Raw genomic sequence first — 17,127 nt, 5'->3', positions numbered from 1 at the left:
CCCATATAATTGATGCTTATAATATGATAAAGGTCCAATATTTGCATAATAATTGTTTTCTTTCCCTAAATTGATATATTGGCAAATATATATTTATGTAGGGGTTGATAAATTTTATATCTCTCTTCAAATGATTTTTCATTCTATATGCTCAAATCATATAATTTTATGTAATTACACTCAAATTACATAGCACGATGACAGAACAATAAATTGTCAGTGAAACCTTGCTCCCTCGCTAAAAAACCAACTATGGCGTAAATGTGGAAAAAAAAAAAGGAAAAATAGTTTTGTTAGATTTGGTTTGAAAATGAATTATGATTTTTTTGGGGTATTACCTGACTTTTTCGAGCATGATGATTCTCTTACAAAATTGGTAAAACCAAAAATTCATTTAGCGAAATAGATTGGGTCAAATAAATTGTGCAGAGTAATTGAGTGATGCAATTGAAATATCGAGGTAAAATAGGCTTAAAATTTGAGGGGGTAGAGTGAAAATGTTAAAAGTGTTAAGATTCCATCCGACGAATTAACGACGAAAACGGGGGAATTAACAAAGATGATGACGTGTGGAACGAGGAGACATTTGGGCCGTCCGATAATATCTACTACACAGGGGATTGAAGATGGGCGGGCCTGATGTAAAGAGCATGGAAATTGAAAAAAAAAAAAAAGGAGGGTATAAAACCAGGGGTTTGAAAGAAAGGGAGAGAGACTATTTCGTTCTGTTTTGTAGTTTTTATCTGAAGAAGAAGAAGGAAACAGCACTCTCTTCTCTCTTTCTCTGAATTTTCTGTTTTTCCTTTCTGCCATATTCTTTTAAAGAGAAATAGAAGCAGCGGAGCGTCTTGATTTTGCTGGAAACATCTGGGTAGGTGAAAATGTTGGATGGATTTTCTTGAACTGAGAAAGATCTGCCTGCCTGCTGCTCTGTTACAATTGTACTGAGAAATTGTGGTGAAAGGCCCAGCTTATCTGTAGTAATTGAGAAAATTGATCTTATGTTGCTTGTTTTTTGTTAAACAGATACATTATTCAAAGAGGAATTGGAGTTGTTTTCAGAAGAATTTGTTTGGACTGGGATTTGAGTTTCCTTAGAAATCTCATTTTTCTGTCTGATCCTGAAGCTTTGGAGGTTAGTGATGGTATTGGAAATTTGATTTTCGTGGATTTTCTTGTATGAATCTTTGGCGATTTAAGCTTGTCTTTTTTTGCTGAATTCTGTTCGACAGGGGAGATTGCAGGAATTTTCAAGTCGGAGGATCAGTTTCTGGGTTGGTGAAGATCGGATTTGGAATTCAGACAGAGGATTAAAGCTCTGATTTACTTGAAACAGTTCCTAATTCTGAGGACTAAAGACGATCAGAACCATTGTTGATTCTCGGTTGTTGATATGAGTTTTCAAAATGAAATCCAAGTGTATAAATACAAATTCAGGTACTAAAATTTGTTTCTTTCATTTGCCAAAAATCAGAGAATTCATCTACTACTGATGTTTGATTTTCAATAAACTGATGGAATTTTTTTATGGGGCTTTGTTTTTACAGATTTTGAGGCCGATTCGTGTGATGTGTCAAAACTAAGGTCTCTCTGACAGAGATTCCAAAGTGGTTGCCAAGATTTCATCCAGGAGCAACTTCTTTGATTACAGAATTTCAGCATAATTTTGAGGTAATGTGATTATTTGGATTCCCAAGCAATAGTTTCAGAAAATTTGCTGGTCTAAATTTCAGCAAGCAAAAGCCTGTCAGATGATTGGAATTGGTGATCAGAATATTTTCTTCTTCAACTTTTGCTCTTTCTCTATTCCAGTTTTTCAGATGGAAACCTTTTTTTTTTTTCTTTTGGGATTTTCCCCTGCCTTTTATCTCTACAATCCAATTGAATTACTCAGAGATTTGCTTCAATGAACGAACCCTGTTATGAAAGGTAAAAAAATCATCTTCATATGCTGTTTCTCTCAGAAAATTTTCAGTTTCTGTTTTTTCAAGAGAAGCATTTTATTTTCTAATTGCTCCCTTGACTGTATACGCAATTTTGGGCTCAGGAGGATGACCCTTTCTTTATCCTTTCCCCTTCTTTCTTCCTCCCTTGAATGGTGTTTGTTTTGAACATAAATGGCTAAACTTTTCCATTTCCTCCATTTTTGATTCTTGAATAATGTAATTTTCCTCCATATGAATTGATAAGATCTTCTCCTGGAAACCAACTCGTCTTCCAAATCCAGTGTTAGTACCACTTTAGAAACCCAGAATTTCCTAATTTTAGCAAACAAATCCTGAATGGTCAATAATTGATCACCAACTCTGATTTGGTGTTAATTTTGTGACTTTTTTTTTTTAACTCCAGTTAAATGCTGCAGTAAAGAATTTTAATTACAGTGGTGATTTGTCCGACAGGTGGAAGTAAAAAAAAAAAAGGGCCAGAAAAGGTAGAGATAAGGATGGAGAGGAATTCGAATCCTAACCACCACTATAATAGTAGCAATGAGACCAGGTCCCCTGCTACGACGTCGTCTGACTTCGGTTTACAGTGGGGGAGCCGTAAAAGGCTGCGTTGTATGAAATTCCAGGCCAAAGTCCGGGACAACGGCAATAACCGCGACTCCTCCGGGTTGCAGCCGGGCGGTCTGAGAGCTGTGGTCGGGGTTGATCGGCGGCTAGTAAGATCGGACCATAATAAGGATTTATCTCAGCCCAGTGATGCTAATAACAACAATGGGAATTCCAATAACGGCGGAAATGTCTATTTGAACCTCCGTCAGCGGCCGGCTTCTCCATCTCACCGAATTCTTAGGTACATTTTTTTTATTGTTTTGTTTTCTGTTTTGATAAAATTGGTTGTTATTTTTTTCTTCTGGTTTTTTTTGTGGGGTTTAAAAATCCAACTCAGTGTGGTTGAGTCACGTGAGCGGCGCATGGGATTGGAGAGTTTGTGGGATTTGGGTTGATGGAAGTGGTGGGGCTCCTTAATTTTTTGATTGATGATGGTTTAGTGGGTGGGGTATGGATTGATTGATGGGCAAAATAGAATTATTAAAAGATTTAAGACGGTTTCCCCAATTTTATAATCTAACCTATTATCAATCTTTTTTTTTCTTTTAATTTTTTTTCATATTTGAATATCCTACTTACGGCTTGCAAGAGGAGTTGTCCTACTTACATCACATAGATGCGTCATTTTTAATCATCGTTTTATCTCACATGTATTATATCACAAAAAATATTATAATATTATTTTAAATATAATTATTTTTTATTTTTTATATATAAACATTGTATTACAAAAAGTGATACAGTGTGTTTGTTTGGATTGGGCTTTATTTCCCCAAATTTATTTGCTTACATCATCATTACAATTTCCAATACACCTTTTTACCTTCCCAATTACCTTTTTATCTCACATACATCACATCAAAAAAAGTGTTACAGTAAAAATATCTCTAGTATTATTTTAGTTAATTTTTTTTTTCAAATAATCTCTAATTCAAATGGACCCAAAGTAAATTAATAGACTATTATTTTAGTTAATTTTTAGTTTTATATATATATATATATATCACATCTCAAAAAGTGATACAATAATATTATTTTAATTAATATTTTTTTTTTCAAATAATCTCCGATCCAGACGGACCCAAATGAAATAGTAATAGAATATTATCACATGGGTGGACGTCCAGCCCAAAATAGATCGTGTGGCTGATCATGGCATGGAAATTTCCATTTTTAAGATAATAGTTTTGGGACTTGGATCCTTTGTCACTTTTAAGTTGGATGGATAGGCATAATATGGCGTGCTAGCTATTTTGTCTGTCTCACGCTCAATGAATTCTTTGATCTCTAAAAAAATTTTGAAGTGATCTATTGTCACGCGCGTCTTGATCCTTGGTCGCTTTAAAGGTAACCATCAGATAGTTGCAGAATTGAACCCCTCCACGTATGGCAATTTTGTCATGATTAAATGGAATTATAATGTTTTGATTGAGAAGACGTGGATGGGGCGGGGCCTCCGCTGGGTGGGTGTAAACGTTATTAACCACAGATAATGAGGATTGCTGGTGTCATTATGGAAGGTCAAAACGGATCAACTGATAAAAAAACAAAACATATTAATTATTTTGATTTTCTTGATGGGCTGGGGAAGACGAAACTGAGAATCCATTTTTATGATCGGGTCAATTAACCCATTTCTTTCTTTCTATTTTGTGTGTTGTTGCAATCACAGGCAATTAAGGCAGTGGGCCCTACTCGCTGCCCTTTTCAACACGTCCATGTATGTGTATGTATAACAATAAGGGATATCATGTAAACTCCAATTCCCTATCAATTTCCAGCATCATTAGAAGATCCATCCAATAGAGAGGTGTTGGGACACGTAACCCTTCCCTTACATGTAATGGGAATATCGATCCTACGGCCAGAAACCAAAAACCCGTAAAAAGCTTCCCCTTCTCCCCCTAAAATATTCCCAGCGTATAACACGCACCCAACCCACATAATCTTTCTTTTTTGATCACTTTTTTTAAAGCTTTTATCCGGGCTCAAGAAATCAGCGCCCGTATACCCTTCGCCCATTTTCTACGCAATTCCCCAGCGTGATTCTTGTTTTCAATTTTCATAGCGTACAATTCAACGTAACCCCGAGATCTATCGTTTCGTGACTACCCCACAAAGGCTATTTTGGTAGTTTACTTTTCCCTTGTAGTAAAAGGGCCTAAATGTTATTGGTAGTGCATATTTTACAGCCCATGCTAGTCCTAGGAGGAATGATGTTAGAAATTTATGTTCAGTGTTTTCTGATTACAAATTGTTGTTTGTGTTTTTTTTTTTTGGTTCTTTTCTTTTCTTAGGAATTCCGATAGTTCACTGGCTATGAGGGGACAAAGCAACGGGGTGAGGGGTTTGGCTTCCCCGGACAGGGTAGGGGCTGGTGGCCATGATAGGAAAGGGGGCAACAACAGCCTTCATCACCACAGCAATGGTACCAAGAACAACAGCAACAACAATAATGATAACAGCAACAACAATAATGATAACAGCAATAATATCAATGGGTCGGCATCATCGGATAGCAAGAAAGGAGGAGGGACTTCATCCGGGAGTGATGCGATCCCTGCTGTTTGGCCGCCTAAGTTCGTGATCGCCTTGACGAATAAGGAGAAAGAAGAAGATTTTATGGCCATCAAGGGTTCCAAACTCCCTCAAAGACCCAAGAAAAGAGCTAAGTTCATCCAACGCACCCTCAATGTAAGTTCTCTACTCTCTGATTATCTTTTGTTTTATATCAAGTTGCTATAATTTGTGATCAACTGCTCTGTTTTGAACTTTCAAGTAATCTCTGCTTCTTGTTGTTCCCTTCATTACCCTTTTTAGAATTATCCATAGAGAGTATAAAATTTGTTGCCACAGCAATAGAGTTGCTGCTTCAGTGTTTTTCTAGCAAAATCAAGTATACTAGTACTTTTTTTTTTATTATTGAGTCAACTGGGTTGTTTAATTTTTCTTGTTGATTACGCATTTACTGAATTTTTGCCTCTGAACAAAAGGTAGCTTGTTTGCGAAGAAGAAGGTCTTTAGAGAATCAGTACGTTAGTTTCACTTTAGATAATAGTTGCTGGTTTAGGTACAAAAAGCATTGCAAAAGCAATGGTGGAAACAACACCATGCTTTTTGGTGAGGTCTTCTCCTCCTCCGTGACTTAGGACCTTGGTGGGCTTTTGGCTTTTTTCACAAAGGGCTACAAACCATAAAGAACTAAGTGCTTATGTATGCGTGCAAGAGGATGACATCTGGTTGATGCAGGACACGTGCAGATGTAGCATGGATGCAGATTAATTTAGCAATTGCTGACCATAGAAAACGTAGCTGGTTGAACTAAGAGTATACAGGGTGCCACGAGGCCTTTGGACAGTGACGAGAACCCAATTAATTATTTGGTTAGACAAGTTGATTAGCTAAGTGATCAAAGATATTGTATCACTTGCACTAAATCACATATTACACGTTATTTGTTGTGTGTGTGTGTGTGTATATATATATATTTATATCTGTATGTATGTGTATGTATATTAGTAGTTGGACAGTGTCTAATTGTGCTCTGCAAGGAAGAAAAGTAAAGCACTGTGTATAATGATGCCTACTCCATTCAATAATTGCTTTGGAATTTGGATCATAGCTCCGGCAAACAAATTTCTTTGGAACATGGAGACCAAGCTCGATATGATTCTAATTCCTAGCCAAATGGTTTGATCAGCTTGTGGATGATAATGGAAGAACATTATACCCATGAGTGTCATATTCCTTTTTTTTTGGTAGAAGTGTCATATTCTTTACTATTACATTTGGTGGAATCCATCTCTTTGGACCACCTGACCAACTGACAAAGGCACAAGGGACAAAGCACAATGGCATAAAAAACACAGGGCGTGATTATGTTTAAGAAGTGCTTTTTGCAGTCCAAAACTGGTTTATGTGCTTGAGTAATTTAATTATTCACTATTCAAAGGCTGTTATGCAGCAGCAGTTAGCAATTAATCTAATCTGCTGTATTACTTACTTCCTACCTAACTTAAAAGTAGTGTGGTTGGTGATTGCTCTTGTCTGCCCTTCTAATATTTCATGTGGTACTTAATATCTTGCCTAACCTCTGAGATTTTTTTTCCATGTCTTGATTTTTTTTTTTAATACAAAACCCTGTGGTTGTGTATGCCATGTTCTTGTTTCTTCCGAAATTGGTTTTTAGCATTTTATGACTTGTTTGTTTTTATCACTTTTGGGAAAATTTTTTTTAAAAAAATGTAAGTTGCGATTTTGTTTGTGGTGCAGTTGGTAAGTCCAGGGGCATGGCTCTGTGATCTTACACTAGAACGGTACGAGGTTAGGGAGAAAAAGGTGTCAAAAAAGGTATGCTTCTTATATATTTGTATCGCTTCTGATTAGATTAAACATTTGTTGGTTCTGTAATCGAACATTTAGGGAGATTTCAACTGTGACCTCTTAATTTCACATTTGTAGAGACCACGAGGACTAAGGGCTATGGGAAACATGGATTCCGATTCCGAGTAGAACCCCCCCTTTGGATTTGATTGACTTGTAGGTTTCGTGCTAAAAGGTGATCATCTGCTGCTGATAATCAATGGGTAAAGAAGGTTAAGCTTTTGTCAAGTGGAGTACGCCAGCGTACTTTTGGCAAGATTAATGTGCCCTGTATTTGATAAAGTACACTTGGAGAAGAATCCAAAGCAAATTCAGTTGGTCTTGAGTATCTATCACCTTTCTTTTCCAACTCGGGGATTTTCTTTTTCTGATGAGTCATTAATCAAGGTTTAAGAGGAAGGTTCGGTTTTTTTTCGTGAATTTCATAATTTTATAAGAAATAATTAAAAATTATATTATAAATATCTTACTTGATAAGATTGACGACGAATACTCTCAAAGTAGACTAGATTTTCTTATCAAGTAGGTCGAATTCGATTCCAACTAGATGAACACTGTATTGAAGTTGGAGTTACTCGTGAGTCCGAATTGAGTACACCCCTAGCTCAGTTGCCATAATTTGGTTTAGCTTGCTCGATGGAGGATAGGACCATTGTGATGGTTGAGAAGCGAAATAGAACAACGCTGGATTTAGTGGCTTATATATAAATTCCGCTCCTGACACAAATTGGAAATTATGTATTAGCCCCATTTATTGATCAAGCATCTTGATTGAATACTTTTTCTCATTCGAATTTCTAGTTTAATCAAGCATTTTTCTTCGCTAAAATAGGAGTCTTAATCTGTGTGTTGTTAGACTCGAGTTTCAACTAAATGCTAGACTCAATTAAGTCACATAATGCTTCACTCCTGTCTGCTATTGTTTTTAGGCCTACTTGTAATTATTGGTACACATAAAATTGTCTAATAGTACTAGTATTCATTAGTTACCAAGGGTAAAAACAAAAAAAAATTGTAGAATAATAGGGGATTTTTTTCCCCGTGTTTTTAATTACCCCACAAAAATTAAAAAATAATAACGGTGCAATGAGACAATTAAGATTGTAAATCAATAAAAGATATTTTAACGAAATATTAGTGAAGAGAAATTTAAAATAAACTGCAACTCTGCAATAACATGCTAGAAACAAACCCCTCGAAGAAACTCACAAAATAATAAAAAAAAAATGAAAAAGGAAAAACAAACTGCAGCAGCGGTTACTACACTAACATCATAGCTAAGTAGTAATAAACACATGTACAAAACCTCCCCAAAATCAAATATCTCCTGCAAATAATATAAATAACTGTACTACTTCAAACTCTGAATCCAGATCCGAAGATGAAAGAAGCGAAGGCAACGGCGAATCCGGCCACCAATGACGGCGAAACTGACACGGCGGAAGAAGCGGGAGCCGGTGCAGGAGCCTCGGCGGCGAACGAGGCTCCGACTAGCGAGAAGACCATGGCCACCACGACCAACAATGGTACAACCGAAGCTGCGGAGCGTGAGACTGCCATTGCTCTCAAGGTACTGAATAAGAGGAGAGAGAGGGAGAGAGCCTAGAAAGAATGGTGGCAGCAGAGTTTGAGAGCGATGGGAGCTGGAATTTATAGAGAGATTAGGGCGGGCAAGAGTTTCGGGCAGCGAGTTAGGTTGTTCGGGCAGCAATCTCTACAGGCTGGCTATTGGTTGATGGACAGCTGGTTAAATTGGGCCCACAACAGCTCAAATTTAGGGCTGTTGCGAATCTAATAATTCAACAAGGAAATGGGATTGGGCGTAATTGATGGGCTTGGGAGATGATTACTCATTCAACAAGAATGATGGGACGGGGAAATTGATGAGCTGTATCGAATCTATGTTTTTTCTTAGCGCGACACCTGCCCTATATATTGTTGGCACCTGGCGTAAACACAATTTTGAGCTTATCTATATATCCCTGTATGGCGGCTCCTATCAAGCCAAGTCGCCAAATGTCACCTTTAAGTGCGCCCATTCCCAAGATCAGGACTTCAAAATTTGACCTTAATAGGTAGCTTAGTTCAGTCAACTTTCCCTTCACTTTTGCAGAGATTAATTCTTCATACACTGTTAGGATGTATAATATTAGCGACTTTCGATGTATGTTACTGTATTATCAATATATACATTAATAATATATAAAAAAATTAATACTAAGTTATAATAAATGTGTTTAGATAAGAATATTATTTGAAATATTATTTAGAAATAGTTATCGTAACAATTTTTATAACGTAATGGATGTGCAATAAAACGACGAGTGAAAAACATGTTTTTGATGGAAATAAAATGATATTTTAAGTATTCATTTTAAAAAATTATAATTTGTTTATATTTATCTCCTAATGTAACGGAATCTGTTTATCTTGATCTTGCTAATGTACTTTGAGGGAGAAAAATATTAGTATGAGAAGATAAAGGGTTTTTATTGAGATATGCCATCTTTTTTTTTTACAGATTTTGCTAGATTATGTTTGGTATCAAAATAATTTAGTTATTGAAAGAATAAGGATATTTGTTAATCAAATATCATGTTGGTTTGTTAACGTGTTCGAAAGGATCGGGTCTCTTCTCTCGAGCCGTAGGGTGATTAGTTAGGCCGAAGGTTCGGATACCCCCTGCGTCTGAAAAAAAAAGATTATATTTTATTGAGATTTTTAGGATAATTGTTAGTTAGATATTTTGCTAGTTTGTTTCATGTAGTCATTATATATAGTGAGTTGATAAATGAATGACGTAAGCTTATTTTCAATTTCAATACAAGTCTCTTATAAGCTTTTTTTATAATACTAAACTGTTATTTCTTAGTTTATGTCCCAAAAAATCTAACAGTTTTGCTGCTGTTGTTGCTAAGGTCAAACTTCCTTCAGTTTTTGAAAAGTTTATCATAGAATTAGTCACCGGTCCTTTAATGAAGTAAGCAGATACATGGGCATAAAATTCTAAATTTCTCTGTTCTTATCTTCGCTTGGCCAATTTTCTACACGATATGCATGAGGTACAATTTATCAACCTCTACTACACTCAAGAAACTTGAGTTTGATCTTCTTCTGGGATTCAAGAACCTCTTCCATACTTAAGTCTCTCATTAGGAGAATCAAGAGCACAATTTGAGGCTAATTTCATCAATGATCCTATACATTCCAACTTTTGCTCCAAATGTTCATCTTTCGTATTCAACAAATTGGGGTCTATAACTTCAAGAATTGCGTCAGGCATGGAATCGTTTACCCGACTTTTCAAGTTTAACTGTCCTGCAAATACTCATCACTCGGCCTTCTTCTTGTAAAAACTTCAATTAACATAATTCATTAGCTATAAACATCGCATGCTGTGGATACTAATCCTTCAAATCCACACTCTACCCAAAAAAAGAAATAGAACAAATTAAAAAAGGAAAAAAAAAGGAAGCAAAAGAATACTAGAACTAGGAATTTTTACCTGGTGCAATATAACCAATGGTAGCAAAAGTCTTGGTTAATGCAAAGCTTTCTTCCTTTCCCAACAATTTTGCAATTCCAAAATCGCTTACACAGGCTACCATGTCTTCATCAAGTAGAACATTACTAGGCTTCAAATCACAGTGAACGGCCGGTGTCAAATACTCTTGGTGGAGATATTGCAATGCACTAGCCACGTCTATCATCACGTTTAATCTTTGCAAGATGTCTAGGAAGTAGTTTTCAGAGTATAACCATTTCTCATCTTAAGGCTTCCATTGCTCATATACTCGAGCACTAAGTCCTTAAAATCTTGGTTAGAACAGCTACTGATGACCTTCACAAGATTTCGATGGCGAAGGTTCCGCAATACTTCACATTCTACATCGAAGCTTTTCAGTGCTCCTTCCAATTGCAAATTGAATACTTTTACAGCAACTGTCCTTCCATCGTTTAGCGTCCCTTTGTAAACAGATCCAGAACTCCCAATGCCAAGCAAATTGCTTTTGTTGTATCCGTCAGTTGCTTGAAGAAGTTCATAGTGTGAAACTCTTTCTTGTGTTGATACTACGACCCTGGTTGTTCCCCCTGAAGCCACTTCTTTCTTACGATATCTTCTGAATAGACATGCTGAAACCATGGCATTCACAATAGCAATTCCAAGTGAAATAAACACAATTACAAGTATCTTCTCTGCTCTTGACCGAGGGTTTGAAGTATCATGTTGGCATTTTGCGACGTGAAACTTTGAATCTCCACACAATGCACCATTGGAAATGAAGGATTTACTCGTCAAGGTCTTGAAAGGACCCTCAAAAGGAATTTCATCACTTAAATGGTTATAAGAAACATTAAAGTGCCTCCAGTGACTTTGGGATCGTAGCCGAAAGATTGTTATGTGACAGGTCGATGGATTCCAAGCTGACCATCTTGCCAATTGATTCTGGAATAGATCCTACTAAATTGCTGTGTGCTAAAGAAAGGTTAAGCGAGTTTTTCAAGTCACTGACTGTGCTAGGAATTTCCCCTGAGAATTGATTCATTGACAGGTCAATGGATATAGCAGCCTTTAGATCTCCAATTTCTTGAGGCAAGGGACCGATCAAAATATCCGAGGATGCATTTAGGTGCAAAAGGTCTTTGAGGTTATAAAAGCTTCTTGGTATAGCAGAGGCTAATAGGTTGTTTGTTAGATCAAGGATCCTAAGAGAAGTCAGAGTGGCAAAACATTCTGGTAGCGACCCTGAAATTTGGTTTTGGTATATATATAATTCAGTCAAGCTTTGCAAACAAAAATGGTCTAGACTGCCAATGATGTTGTTTCTTGAAAGAGATAATCCTCGCAGGTTCTGCAGATTCTTGGCTGTTGTTGGAAGCCCTCCAGTCAATTTATTGTTTCCTAGAGCAAGTAGTATTAAATTGGTCAAGTTGCCAATTTCACTAGGGATAGTACCCTTGATTCCACAACTTCCGGCATAAAATTTCTGAAGGAAAGCAGAGAGGCTTCCAATAGAAGCCGGAAGTACCCCATTGAATGGATTCTCATCCAATGCTAAATATGTCAAGTATTTGCATTTTGTCAGGGAGGAGATGAAGCCCAGCTCAGAAGATGAAGGTTCAATAGTCAAATTGTTCCGGAATAGAACCAAGTATTGTAGGAGTCTAAGATCCCCAAAGGAGTTAGGAATGAAGCCACTGAATTGGTTGACTGCAAGAGACAGTAATAGCAATTTGCAATAGACGCCGGTATTAGTCCACCAACATAGTTTCCATCGACCTGTATTTGCTCTAAATTGGGCAACTTGGATCCCAAATTCGATGGAAGATTGCCTGTGAATAAATTGAATCCTAGTGGAAGATTGCCTGTATTATTATTATTACTTTCTTTTTTGCTGAATTGACAAAAAAACACTTAGCATACTAGTGTTAATAGAAGATATATATAGTTAATGACTACTATGAATTATGAAATTTTCAAGCCTGGCTCTGTGCAGTATACACACACAAAATTAGCTACGTTTAATTTTTCTTTTCATAAATAACAATGAACACCTAATCTGTATCTTAATTTGTGCTTCCGCCGGGCACCTGTTAGACAAATTAATTAACTTAAAGATAAATTAAGGGTTTTTATTTTGAGATGTCCCTGGAAACTCATGAAGAGGAGACATTATGTATTAGCTTTTTTAATAAATTAAGCTAAACATACATAAAAATGCCTAAATATAGGACCAATAAATGGGTGTGCCTAAATATGAAGTAAATTGCAAGTAAAATTACAGATTCAAACAAACAGGGTTTTGGGGATCAGAGAAAACGATCCAAGTTGGCTTTTTCCCCCAAAGATTTGAGAAACTTATTTACTATATAGTTTCTTAATCCGTACAGAAAGATGCTTTGGAATATTGCATTCTTTATTTATTTACGTCCGTGACATGACACTCAAGATATCTTAGCTTGATCTTATGCAATGTATCCACAACAGCTTTCATACTGAGCCTTTCCTTGGGAGATTCAGGAACACAATTTAAGGCCAATCTCATGATTAACGACAAACATTCCAACTTTTCTGCATATCGTTCTTCATTAGGCTTCAACAATTTTGCATCTATAACTTGAACAGTTGCATTAGGCATAGAATCTTTTACCCAACTCTTCAAGTTTATATTTCCATCAAACATTTCATCACTAGGCCTTCTTCCCGTAAAGACTTCCATTAGCAGGATTCCATAGCTGTAGACATCACATGCTGTTGACACTAATCCTTCCAATCCATATTCTACAAGAAATGGTGCAATCAATCCAACAAATCATTATAAAAGAAAAAGAAAAAGAAAAAAAATTCAATAGAAACACATTGTTAAGATTACCCGGTGCCATATAACCAATTGTTGCTAAGGTCTTGGTTAATGCAGTGCTCTCCTCCTTTCCCAAGAACTTTGCAATACCAAAATCACTTACATGGGCGACCATATCTTCATCAATGAGGACATTACTTGGTTTCAAGTCGCAGTGAATCACAGGTGTCGAGTATTCATGGTGCAGATATTGCAAAGCACTTGCCACATCTATCATAATGTCCAATCTTTGGAAGACATTCAAGAAATAGTTAGGAGAGTGCAGCCATTTCTCAAGGTTCCCATTACACATGTATTCAAGGACCAAGGCTTTGAAATCATGTTTAGAGCAACTGCTGATGACTTTCACGAGATTTCGATGGCGAAGGTTGCAGAGTGCATCACATTCCACATCAAAACTCTTCTCTGCACCTTCTAGTTGCAAATTAAATACTTTTACAGCCACTGACCTACCATCACCTAGAGTCGCTTTATAAACTGATCCAAAACTCCCAGAGCCAATTAAATTGCTCTCACCATACCCATTAGTTGCTTGTAACAGCTCATAATAAGAAACTCTTTCTTTCCTGGTTACACCAGGAAAGAAATCTGTTGCACTTGGAACCTTTTTCTTCCTCTGGAATCTTATGAATACAACGGCCAAGGCTAAGACGACCACAATAGCAATCCCCAGTAAGCAAAGTGTAATTAAAAGCACCCTTTTCAATTTTGATCCATGTTGTGGATTGGTTTGGCATGGTGGAACATCAAATTTTGGATCGCCACACAGAGCGTCATTGGAAATGAAGGATTCACTTGTGAAGCTTCTGAAAGGACCAGCCGAGGGAATTTCACCCCTCAAATGATTAGAAGAAAGGTTAAGGACTTTCAAGGATTGAAGTTTATCCAATGATTTTGGGATCAAACCAGAAAGGCTGTTATTTGACAAGTCTAGGGATGTTAAGCTGAACAGGTTTCCAAAAGATTCAGGAATTGATCCTAGCAACTGGTTGTCTGCCAAAGAAAGGTTTTGGAGGTTCTGTAAATCTCCCATTGTCAAAGGAATCTCCCCAGAGATTTGATTCATTGACATGTCAATATTTATGGCAGCCTTCAAATTTCCAACCTCGAGAGGCAATGAGCCAATTAAGGAGTTTGAGGCCAGGACAAGCACTAAGAGATCTCTTAATTTCCACAAGCTTCTAGGAATAGTAGAGGTTAATAAGTTGGAGCGAAGGTAAATATCCCTGAGAGATGTCATATTGCCAAAACAATCTGGAATAATGCCTGGAATTTGGTTTTGGCTAAGATATAACTCAGATAAGCTGTGCATCTTACAGAAACTATCTAGACTGCCCCCTAGTTTGTTTCTCATGAGAGACAGCACCTGAAGGTTTTGTAAGTCTTGGACTGTTCTTGGAATATCTCCAGTTAACTGATTGTCTTCTAGAGAAATCAAGAGTAGACTGCTCAAGTTGCCAATTTCTCTTGGGATGGGGCCTTTGATATTAGAAGCTCTTGCATTGAAATATTGTAGGGATGTAGAAAGATTTCCAATGGAAGCTGGAAGAACCCCGTTAAGTGGATTTTCAGCTAGCTCTAAAGTCTTTAAATGCTTGCAATTTGTCAACGAAGTAAGAAACTCCAGCTCCAAAGATGTAGGATCACTGGTCAAATTGTTGTCAGAAAGAAATAGAGATTCCAGGAGTTCAAGATTCCCAATGGAGTTTGGAATGGAGCCAGTAAATCGGTTTCCTGGAAGGGATAGAATGGTTAATTTAGAGCAATTTACAATAGAAGCTGGCATAATTCCACCGATGTTATTTCCGTCAAGATGAAACTTTTCTAAATTTGGCCATTGGTAACCAATATTTGAAGGAAGATTGCCTGTGAGGTGATTGAATCCCAATGAAACCACACTCAACGTTGAGAGGTTGAAGATCCCAACCGGTATTGAGCCATTTAACTCATTGAATATTAAATAAAGTGCCTCCAGTTTGTGAAGGTTGGACATCTCTTCTGGTATTACACCTATCAAATAATGCAAATGGAAGTGGCAAGTGTAAATTCTTAAAGAACCAGGAAATAAGAGATTTAAGATGTTATGGAACATGATTTTGGAAATATCACTAATTAAATGTAATCTGGTACCTGTTAAGAAGTTGTGCGCAAATACAATCAATGTAAGCTCGGTCAAATTCCCAATTTCTCTGGGTATAGAGCCTGTGATTTGGTTTCTTTCTATGCCAAATTCCTTGAGGTTCCTAAGATTGCCGATCTCTCGTGGAATGAGCCCTGCCAATTTCAAAGATTTATTTGTAATATGAAAGCGTACCCACAAATAAGTGATGAAAAAAAGACACTGACTACCGAAATGTAAAAGAAATATTCTACTAACAGTTTGTGAAAAATGATAAATTGGAAGTATGTATACACCGTCATGCGTTTGCCTTGGAGTTTTGACATTGTTTGTACAAGATAAAACTAATAGAAGAGCTCAAGTTCAGCACCAGTATGTACCTTGTAAATTGTTGGTTCCGAGGTATAAGCCCTCAAGCATCTCTAAGTTTCCAATTTCTTTTGGTATGGATCCACTGAAATTGTTGTCCGAGAGTGACAGCATCTCAAGTTGTGAACATTGAGATAAACTTGATGGGATTTGACCATGTATCTGGTTGAAAGATAGAGCAATCCTACTGAGATTTGGAAGATGGCGGCAAAGATAAACAGGAAGAGTTCCAGATAAGTTGTTAAAAGTGAATCCAACTTTTTCCATGGTTGAGATGTTGAAGATGGACAAGGGTATGGAACCAGTGAGCTGATTGCTTTCAAGATTCAGAAACTTCAAGCTCTGGAGGTTCCCAATCTGTTCAGGAATCTGCCCTCTCAGGGAATTTCCCCTAAAATCCAGATGTTCGAGTTTTGACAGGTTAGAGATAGAAGAAGGAATTAGGCCAGTAAAATCGTTGTTGTACAAAGCCAAGACTTGAAGTTCTGGAAAGTGACCAACCCACATTGGAATGGCCCCAGTGAAGTTGTTGGAGCTTAAACTGATGAACTTGAGGCGGCGTAAGCGTGACAACTCCTGGGGCAGATTTCCATGGAAGTAGTTACTTCCCATGTCAAGAGAAACAAGAAAAGAGAGGTTCCCCACTTCTGGAGGAACGGTGCCTGCAAGTCCCATGCTTGAAATATTCAAAGCAGTAACTCTCAGGTGCCGAGAGCCGCACTCGACTCCTATCCAGTCACAAACAGAAGAAGCTGCAGCAGCATTTGAAGACCAGTTCTTTGACAAGAATTGGTGAGGATCTGAAGTGATGTGGGCTTTGAGGGCTAAAAGAGCAGATCGATCGGTTGCAACATCTGTTCTTATCATGGCTGTGGAAGTGACAATAATGAAACAGCATTGCATCAGAACAAGTGCAAGAGGGTAGCAGTAGAAAAGGCTCTCCATAACGAATTTGGAACAGCTAATAAATTGGGTCTTAACTCCCAAGACCTCTGCCTTAACTAGTAAACTACTAAATTGAGGCTTCTTCAACCTTGCCAACTTTTGCTTCTAAGGTTAGGAATGATGATAGTTTGTGGAAGGATTGCTGGTTGATTTTGAGCAAATGAACACTTGATTGCAGGGCACTTAGACCTTTATCATGTAAATTTCGGTCATTAGTATGTGGTTTCTACTTCAATTCTCTGTTACTAATTTCCTGAAAATAGATTGTCATCGTCAAGTCAATGCGAAGTTTTTTTTTTTTTTTTGTCAATGCGAAGTTAGTTGATGCAAAGATTGGCCATTTTATTCAAAAGCTGTAGATTGGTTAGCACATAGACGCCAGTTTGGAGTATAA

General features: G+C 37.2%; 4 protein-coding genes across 5 annotated transcripts; 1 reads left to right on the top strand and 3 right to left on the bottom strand.

Annotated features, from left to right (window-relative positions):
* Positions 1 to 711: 711 nt before the first annotated feature.
* Positions 712 to 7,287, top strand: LOC113703028 (uncharacterized). Its single transcript, XM_072060658.1, has 8 exons — positions 712 to 871; positions 1,027 to 1,135; positions 1,233 to 1,437; positions 1,548 to 1,671; positions 2,400 to 2,796; positions 4,853 to 5,249; positions 6,828 to 6,905; positions 7,017 to 7,287. The coding sequence occupies exons 5-8, from the start codon at positions 2,444 to 2,446 to the stop codon at positions 7,065 to 7,067; spliced, it is 879 nt and encodes a 292-aa protein (XP_071916759.1). The 5' UTR covers positions 712 to 871; positions 1,027 to 1,135; positions 1,233 to 1,437; positions 1,548 to 1,671; positions 2,400 to 2,443; the 3' UTR covers positions 7,068 to 7,287.
* A 2,772-nt stretch (positions 7,288 to 10,059) lies between these two features.
* Positions 10,060 to 10,648, bottom strand: LOC140012827 (probable serine/threonine-protein kinase At1g01540). The gene is made up of 2 exons (XM_072061148.1): positions 10,444 to 10,648; positions 10,060 to 10,256 (listed from the first exon to the last, which is right to left on the bottom strand). Exons 1-2 carry the CDS (start codon positions 10,646 to 10,648, stop codon positions 10,060 to 10,062), a joined length of 402 nt encoding a protein of 133 aa, XP_071917249.1.
* A 23-nt stretch (positions 10,649 to 10,671) lies between these two features.
* LOC113704953 (uncharacterized) lies at positions 10,672 to 12,215 on the bottom strand. The gene is made up of 3 exons (XM_072061147.1): positions 12,205 to 12,215; positions 11,369 to 12,104; positions 10,672 to 11,253 (listed from the first exon to the last, which is right to left on the bottom strand). Exons 1-3 carry the CDS (start codon positions 12,213 to 12,215, stop codon positions 10,672 to 10,674), a joined length of 1,329 nt encoding a protein of 442 aa, XP_071917248.1.
* Positions 12,216 to 12,603: 388 nt separating this feature from the next.
* Positions 12,604 to 17,073, bottom strand: LOC113704276 (uncharacterized). Of its 2 annotated transcripts, XM_027226068.2 has the most exons (4): positions 15,800 to 17,072; positions 15,431 to 15,574; positions 13,313 to 15,310; positions 12,604 to 13,221 (listed from the first exon to the last, which is right to left on the bottom strand). In XM_027226068.2, the coding sequence occupies exons 1-4, from the start codon at positions 16,731 to 16,733 to the stop codon at positions 12,857 to 12,859; spliced, it is 3,441 nt and encodes a 1,146-aa protein (XP_027081869.2). In that variant the 5' UTR covers positions 16,734 to 17,072; the 3' UTR covers positions 12,604 to 12,856. The 2 variants fall into 2 exon arrangements, with proteins under 2 accessions (XP_027081869.2, XP_071918301.1); XM_072062200.1 differs by having other exon boundaries at positions 13,313 to 15,574; positions 15,800 to 17,073.
* Positions 17,074 to 17,127: the final 54 nt, after the last annotated feature.

The sequence above is a fragment of the Coffea arabica genome, chromosome 8e, assembly GCF_036785885.1.
Source record: "Coffea arabica cultivar ET-39 chromosome 8e, Coffea Arabica ET-39 HiFi, whole genome shotgun sequence".
NCBI lineage: Eukaryota > Viridiplantae > Streptophyta > Magnoliopsida > Gentianales > Rubiaceae > Coffea > Coffea arabica.
The sequence above is the reverse complement of the archived record's forward strand: the minus strand, read 5'-3'. Positions and strand labels throughout refer to the sequence as shown.

Coding starts and splice junctions, on each gene's coding strand:
- LOC140012827 (XM_072061148.1), bottom strand. CDS start 10,648: ATGATAGACGTGGCTAGTGCATTGCAATATCTCCACCAAGAGTATTTG. Junction 10,257..10,443: donor CATTGGTTATATTGCACCAG/GTAAAAATTCCT, acceptor GAGTATTTGCAG/GACAGTTAAACTTGAAAAGT.
- LOC113703028 (XM_072060658.1), top strand. CDS start 2,444: ATGGAGAGGAATTCGAATCCTAACCACCACTATAATAGTAGCAATGAG. Junction 2,797..4,852: donor CCATCTCACCGAATTCTTAG/GTACATTTTTTT, acceptor TTCTTTTCTTAG/GAATTCCGATAGTTCACTGG. Junction 6,906..7,016: donor AGAAAAAGGTGTCAAAAAAG/GTATGCTTCTTA, acceptor TCACATTTGTAG/AGACCACGAGGACTAAGGGC.
- LOC113704276 (XM_072062200.1), bottom strand. CDS start 16,733: ATGGAGAGCCTTTTCTACTGCTACCCTCTTGCACTTGTTCTGATGCAA. Junction 15,575..15,799: donor CGGAACCAACAATTTACAAG/GTACATACTGGT, acceptor TGAAATTGGCAG/GGCTCATTCCACGAGAGATC. Junction 13,222..13,312: donor AATTGGTTATATGGCACCGG/GTAATCTTAACA, acceptor CATTTCTTGTAG/AATATGGATTGGAAGGATTA.
- LOC113704953 (XM_072061147.1), bottom strand. Junction 11,254..11,368: donor CAGAATCAATTGGCAAGATG/GTCAGCTTGGAA, acceptor ATTCCTTTTGAG/GGTCCTTTCAAGACCTTGAC.